Genomic DNA, 7432 nt, shown 5'->3' with positions numbered 1-7432 from the left:
TCAGTGTAATATTAAATGGCAAAAACACAAGACCAAAATCTACTTCATGTTTTACAGACCTAGTCCACATTTGAAATATTGACACGTTTTACAATATGGTCAATATGCTGTACACCAACTTCAGACACGAACACTTCGACTTTTGTACTGAAATATTTATTACCAGGAGTGTCGATCACTTTTAGACTCTTTTCCTTTTAGTTGACAAACTTTAATAGCGGCTGAAAAGAAAAGTCCTTGATCTAGTTGATTCCCCTATGGAAAGTGTGAATAAAGCATTTTATTGTATTGTAATTTAACACCCTGCAAATGTATGCGCTGTCTTTATTTCGAACAATATTTCCCCGAAGCACCTGTATGTCATATCAGTCAATTATACCCCGGTTTATAACAACTGCAATTAAACAACATCACTCAGAATTTTGGGACCTGTCTGATCGAATCAAATGTGTAGCCAATAATGCAGTCGCAGCTTGAAATGTTGTCAGTAATTATCGTCTTCCTTAGTAACTACAGGAAGGGAACACAGTGTACTAGATGAAATACATGATTGCAAGTTCAGCTGTTAAGCGAAGGATGAACATGACCGCGAATGTGAGCAGTCTTCCAACAAATGCTACTTTAACACCAACGGATGCGAGAGCAAAAGGATGGCCTCACTGGTATGTTGTTCTCACAACACTCTTCTTCTCGTTAATCATAGCAATCGGTCTGTTCGGCAACAGCCTGATCTTGGCGACTCTGGCTCGCTTTCGGGAGATGCGGACGCCGTGTAATCTTCTGATTGGAAATATCTGCGCTGCCGATTTGGCAGTTTGTGGCATTGTAGCGCCACTGAGAATCATTGACAACTACCGGGGCTGGATCTTTGGCGACGTGATGTGCTACATTCTGGCGCCACTTCAAGATGTTTTTGTCCTCGTCTCGGTCTTCTCGCAAACCCTAATCGCACTAGAGAGGCATCGTGCTATTGTCGCGCCATTCAAGTCTAAGAACACGTTGAATGGAGTAAAGAAGGCTGTGTTCGTCATTTGGATTGCGTCTTACCTGATGGTTGGGGTACCGATAATTATTTTTATTAAGAACACACTGGGCAACAGCGGGTACTACTACTGCTCCGTACATTTTATCAGTGATGCCCATCAAACCGCTTATGTTGTGTATGTTGTGGTACTGTTCATAGCCTTACCGCTCGTGATTCAGTGTGCCGCGTATTTTAGTATCATCCGAGCACTCAAGGCCAAAACTCAGCTTCACCTGCAAAGCAGTCTGCAAAAGAACATTTTACTTCTCCGAGTTCGCCTAAAAAAACGTCTCGTCAGGATGTTAATAGTGCTGATGCTGGCTTTCCAAGTGTGTTACCTTCCCAGAGGAGTGATAATGTTGATACAGGAGTTCACCCTAGAAATAACTTCCAGGCCGGAGTTTCTTTACGTTCATCTTGTAACACTGGCGATGTATTATGTCAAACACATTGCCAACCCGTTTTTATTGTGGGCTATGAGCAAAGATTACCGATCCGGTTGCTTGACGGTATGTCGACACTGAGAAATCTTTTTTTTTTTTTTTCGCGCGTATAGGAGCACGTACAACGGTTTGGATGGCAATGATGAAAGGTGCCACAAACTGCCCAAACTCCGGCACTTCACATCAGGAAAGAGTCTCCAAACCGCATCCACAGCCAGTATCCAAGATATCCTCGCCGAGGCACATATATACTAAATTTTTTTCTTTCATGTAATGGAAATATATTTTAGCAGTTCAGACCATGTATACGATTATCTTTCTGAATTATCGTTATCAGAGTAAATAAAACGTCACATACGCCAAAAACTTGGGCCTTGGCTCTTCTTGGTCATGATCAATGACCTCAAATTTCCTGATGAATCGTTCTTCGTGTGGAGATACGCAGACGATACTACAATTTCGGAAGTAATTCTCCCATCCCAGTCAAGCCACCTCCGGCTGACTGTAGACCATGTTAATAACTGGTCACGCGATAATCTCTTCCACCTGAACCCCTCGAAGTGCAAGGAATTCCATACCTGCTTCAAACGATGGCCTCCGGATTTCACCCCTGTAGTTTTAAATGGAACGAGTTTCAATCGGACCTCGTCAGTTAAAATCCTTGGCGTTTACGATCAGAAGTGATCTGAAATGGAACGAACACATTAATGAGATCACCACCGTTCAAAGACTCTACCTTCTCAGGCTGCTAAGGAGAGCAGGTGCCCCTCCCGACGATCTCATTCTTTTTTACTGCTGCATTATTCGCTTTGAAGTGGAAATAGCCTCACCGGTCTTCCACGGTTGTCTTCCCAAGTACGGACGAAGTTGAACGTATTCAAATGCGTGCGTTAAAGATCATTTTTCCTGATTGCAGTTACAACGAAGCACTAAAGCGGGCAGATGTACCAACATTGTTTGCCCGACGTGACTTTCTTTCGAACAAACTTTTTAACTCTATATCTTCATTAAGAAACCACAAACTCTCAAATTTGCTGCCTCCATCTGCCCTTTCATCCCACAAGCTTAGGAGCAAAACTCGTTTTATAATTCCGGTGTGCAAGACCAATCGATACAAGAACTCTTTTATTATTAGTCATTTGTAGTAGTATATAGTTTTTTAATGTCTTTTTTCCTCTCACATAGTTCTATGTATTTGATGTCTTAGTCTTCTCCATTATTATAAGTTACCTGGAGTTACGAAATTTTTTCTATATTTTTTTTTACTTATTTGTATATATTATGTCTTCAGGTTCATACAATTTAATTATTTGTACACGTAATTCAGTCTTACGGTCTATTATTATTAAGTCATTTACGTCTACGTATACGTGCGAACAAAAAAAAAACTGTGGAGAGGTCGGTTTTGAGGCCACCTGTAAATGTGTCCTTAAAAGAAATCAGTTTAACAAAACAGGCAAACCCGCAGTTCTTGTGAGGGGGAGGGGTACCCTATATATTGACTTTACGGGAAGACTGTCCTAACCTTGTTGACCACAAAATCCTACAAATGTTGCCCTCCTTAGATAGTTTTCTTGCAGACACAGATGGTCAAATTACTGTGAGCTCGTAAAGTTGCCATGTTCGGAAAGCTTCGTGTTACGAAGAAAATCCTCTGTTATTCGTTTTCTGGCTCTGTTTTAACACAGCGAGAGCTGTACGAAAAACGCTGGACACAACATCCAATGATATTAGCTACATGGTGTTTGGATTCCGTTTGGCAATTTTATTTAACAAAGCAAAAATGTTCTTAGTTAGCAAGGAGAGAGATTCGAAGAGAAGAATGTCTTATATGATAGAAAAAACTCCTCAAGTTTCTGTTCAACTTTTCCGCTTACCGATCTTCGATTAGTTAGTTCAAGCTTATGGTCAGTTAATAAAAATTTCGATGACCGCCAGTTTCCTGCCTAGGTCAAGAGGCATATTATAAAAAAGCGGCTAACACTTGGGGTGGATTTGTAAATTATCGTTTTGCAAAATCGGCCTGGCGTTGTAAAATGAAAATTTGTAAAATATGGAATTTGTTTAAAATGGAGTGGTTCCTGTTCTATTTCAACACATCTTTACTTGACGTTTTTTTTTTTTTTTTTTTTTTTTTTTTTTTTTTTTTTTTACAATACACCAGGGTATGCTTTATCTGACAAGAACTGTCAAGTCATATAATTCGAGGGAATAAAGTATATTAGCTTTTTTGGCAAGCGAGGACAGCTGTCACACTTTCAAAATATACCAACCAAAAATATTTCCGCAGATCACATGCACATCATATATGTTAATTACATCCGCCTCCGAAAATTAGTAAAATATGGAATTTGTAAAAAATGCAGTGGTTCCTGTTCTATTTCAACACATCTTTACTTGACGTTTTTTTTTTTTTTTTTTTTTTTTTTTTTTACAATACACCAGGGTATGCTTTATCTGACAAGAACTGTCAAGTCATATAATTCGAGGGAATAAAGTATATTAGCTTTTTTGGCAAGCGAGGACAGCTGTCACACTTTCAAAATATACCAACCAAAAATATTTCCGCAGATCACATGCACATCATATATGTTAATTACATCCGCCTCCGAAAATTAGTAAAATATGGAATTTGTAAAAAATGGAGTGGTTCCTGTTCTATTTCAACACATCTTTACTTGAAGGTTTTTTTTTTTTTTTACAATACACCAGGGTATGCTTTATCTGACAAGAACTGTCAAGTCATATAATTCGAGGGAAAAAAGTGTATTTGCTTTTTTGGCAAACGAGGACAGCTGTCACACTTTCAAAATATACCAACCAAAAATATTTCCGCAGATCACATGCACATCATACATGTTAATTACATCCGCCTTTTATTGTAATATTGGCAAAAACACAAGACCAAACATTCACTCGACGTTTTACAGATTAAGTCCACATTTTACATATTTACAAGTTTTTCAATATGCCGTACATCATACATATACATATACACTCGATTGCAAAAACGTTGACACCTAAAAAGCATAAACCGTGAACGATGAGATCCAATGGTTTTATGGGTATAAGTGTACTAAATTTAGTTGCATAATATTCTATTCTCGTGCGACGGCGGATGACCAAAATTAGTTGCACGTGGTGAATGATGAAAACTGTCCAAGCTTTCCTTAAAGTGTCCAAATTTGCCAACAAGGGCCAATTTGAGTGATATACAATTCGTGATTTGCCCAAGTTCAAAACAGGCAATGAACTTAAGCAGTATTTGGCAGAAAATTATTCGGAAGAATTAAGTCAGCACTGTATTTTTTATTGCAAAGAACGAGAGTAGTAAATTATTGATTATGGAAATGAGGCTATTGTTTAAACACTACCCACAAATCTGTTGGGTCTCATCGTGCACGGTTTATGTTTTTTAGATGTAAACGTTTTTGCAGTCGAGTATATACATACAACCTTTATTTAAACAGGGTAAGTTACACGTTTGTGGGGCGGGTATAACATAAAATCCAATATAGAAAAACAATGTTATAAAGTGTTCTACGTGGAAGATTCGTATCTTTTTTTCTCCTTTTATTTGACAAACTTCAATAGCGACAAAAATGAAAAATTATCGATTGAAGCGATACATTAACCACTCCATACGGGCGTGGTTGCTGTCTTGTTCTTGCAAAGCAAATTCAGTCGACATTTTGGAACCTGTCTGATCAAATACCCCATAACGGTATCTCAGCAAAAACTGTTTTCCGTAATTACCGTCTTCCTTGGAGTTTGCGGAATGGTGATCAAAATCATATTCATAGAGCCATTATTTCCACAAGATCAAATATATATTATTGCGTGTTCAACCGTTAATTTGCTTTTTGTAAAATATGGAATGGTTCCTGTTCCTGTGTATATTTTATTGGGGATGCCTATCCGATCGCTTACAAAAGTGTATCTAGTGGTTGTATTCATGGCCTTTCCTCTTCTGATTCAGTGTGTGGCATACTTGAGTGCCATCCGAGCGCTCAAGGCCACAACTGAGCTTCACCTGCCAAGCAGTCTGCAAAATACCATCTTAAGTCTCCAAGTCCGCGAAAGAAAACGTCTCGTCAGGATGTTAATAGTGCTGATGCTGGCTTTCCAAGTGTGTTACCTTACCAGAGGAGTGATAATGCTGATGCAGGAGTTCATCCCACTGTCTATCAATCTCTCGGTGAATATAAAAAGGCCAAAACGTACCAGGAAAACGCACTTGTGATCAGAAAAGAAATTCGTGACAAAAATTGAGAAGTTTCGTGTTACGAGAACCTGGGAACTGTGTATCTAAGTCTTGGGGAATATGGAAGGGCTGAAACATACCACAGGAACGCACTTGTGATCAGAAAAGAGATTGGTGACAAACGAGGAGAAGCTTCGTGTTAGGAGAGCCTGGGAGATGTGTCTCATTCTCTCAAGGAATATGGAAAGGCTGAATCATACCACAAGAACGCACTTGCGATTAGAAAAGAAAGTGGTAACAAACAAGGAGAGGCCACGTGTTATGGAAATCTGGGAAATACGTACTGTTCTTTCGGTAAATATGAAAACGCCGAAACCTACCAGAAGGAAGCACTTGTGATCCTGAAAGAAATTGGTGACAAACGAGGAGAAGTGGAATGTTACTTTAAGGTAGGATCGTTGTTTCGTTGAGAAATATGCTGAGGCTAAGGAGTATGACGAGAGAGCACTTGCCTTAAGCGGAGAGATAGGTTACGAAGAGGGGAGGTTGCTTCGCACCTCAGCCTTGCATACGACTTCATGTCAAAAGGAAATATAAGTTTGCAAGATGATGTGATTTCGAATCTCCTAGCAAGCATACGAGTATACGTATACGAGTCCCCTAAAAGCGACTGCGTGGGAGGCTAAAACCCAACAGGTTTTATACCAGTTGTACCATGTGTAATATTGATATCATTATCTTGTTACGCCTAAGTTATCAAATCACATCACATTTTACAATGACATTACCACTCTTACAGCAACTGACAGTAAACGATAGTTGTGAAGTAAAGGATAATCTAATTTATTCTCTTTCAAAATGAGATTAAATGGCATCTGAAGAAAATGATTGAGGGAATTTGACTCTCAACCAATAAGAGTTCAATCAATTTTTCCCTAAATAGTTAAACTTGTGTCATTGTGGTGGTTTAAAAGATTTCCAGCATCGCTCATTAAAAACTTGCAAATTTAAAATAAAGAGAGAATTAGGACCTACTGCACCACCTAAAGAAACAAAGATGCATGATAATTAAGACTGGAGCACACTGAAGGTAAAAATTAAACTGAGTTAGCACATTTGGTACAGCAACCTTGTTAAAAGAAATCTCTGTGGTGCCAAATTTTCGTGATTTTAGAGAATTTGCTGACACTTTCCTCTAATGTTTTGAAAATGCCGTCAAACTTTTAGGGGTCGGTGCATTAACCAACCCATTGTGCATTTTAGATCCCTTTTTTGTTGATCTATTTTGCATATGGCCTTCAATTCCACCAGAAAACATCGCTCCAAAGTTTACCCATTGCTTTACCTTTGATTTGAAATAAAACCGTTGGATTATGGGCAAGATTTTCATTTTATCACAAAACAAAGGGCAAAGGAGCAGATAAAGAAGGTAAAGGCTACATGTCACAACCCTGGTGGATCTGAGCTAAAACAACAAAAGCGGTCTGAATATATAAACTATATATATGAAGTCGTTTAAGTAACGAGCCCTTTAACCATCATCTATATAATTAAACCATCATCACCAAAATACAACAATTTGATGATTTGGCAGCCTTGAGTGATGCAAATTAAATGGCCATTGCTGTTTATACAACTCCACAAACGGAAAATTTTTCCTGTAAATTTGGTGCACCGCAGAAGATTTTAAACTTGAAAGTCATTCGTACTGAAGCATAATAGACCGGAAATGAGTAGCGAAGGACTTTGAAAAAGTCTAAC

At 38.6% G+C, this 7432-nt stretch overlaps 1 protein-coding gene across 1 annotated transcript; it reads left to right on the top strand.

Moving 5' to 3' along the window:
* Positions 1–457: 457 nt before the first annotated feature.
* On the top strand, positions 458–1697 carry LOC146473670 (QRFP-like peptide receptor). Its single transcript, XM_085117730.1, has one exon. It carries the CDS (start codon positions 538–540, stop codon positions 1546–1548), a length of 1011 nt encoding a protein of 336 aa, XP_084973856.1. The 5' UTR covers positions 458–537; the 3' UTR covers positions 1549–1697.
* The last annotated feature ends 5735 nt before the right edge of the window (positions 1698–7432 follow it).

This window comes from Pavona decussata, unplaced genomic scaffold, assembly GCF_977016875.1.
Source record: "Pavona decussata unplaced genomic scaffold, jaPavDecu1.1 SCAFFOLD_92, whole genome shotgun sequence".
Classification (NCBI taxonomy): domain Eukaryota; kingdom Metazoa; phylum Cnidaria; class Anthozoa; order Scleractinia; family Agariciidae; genus Pavona; species Pavona decussata.
The sequence above is the reverse complement of the archived record's forward strand: the minus strand, read 5'-3'. Positions and strand labels throughout refer to the sequence as shown.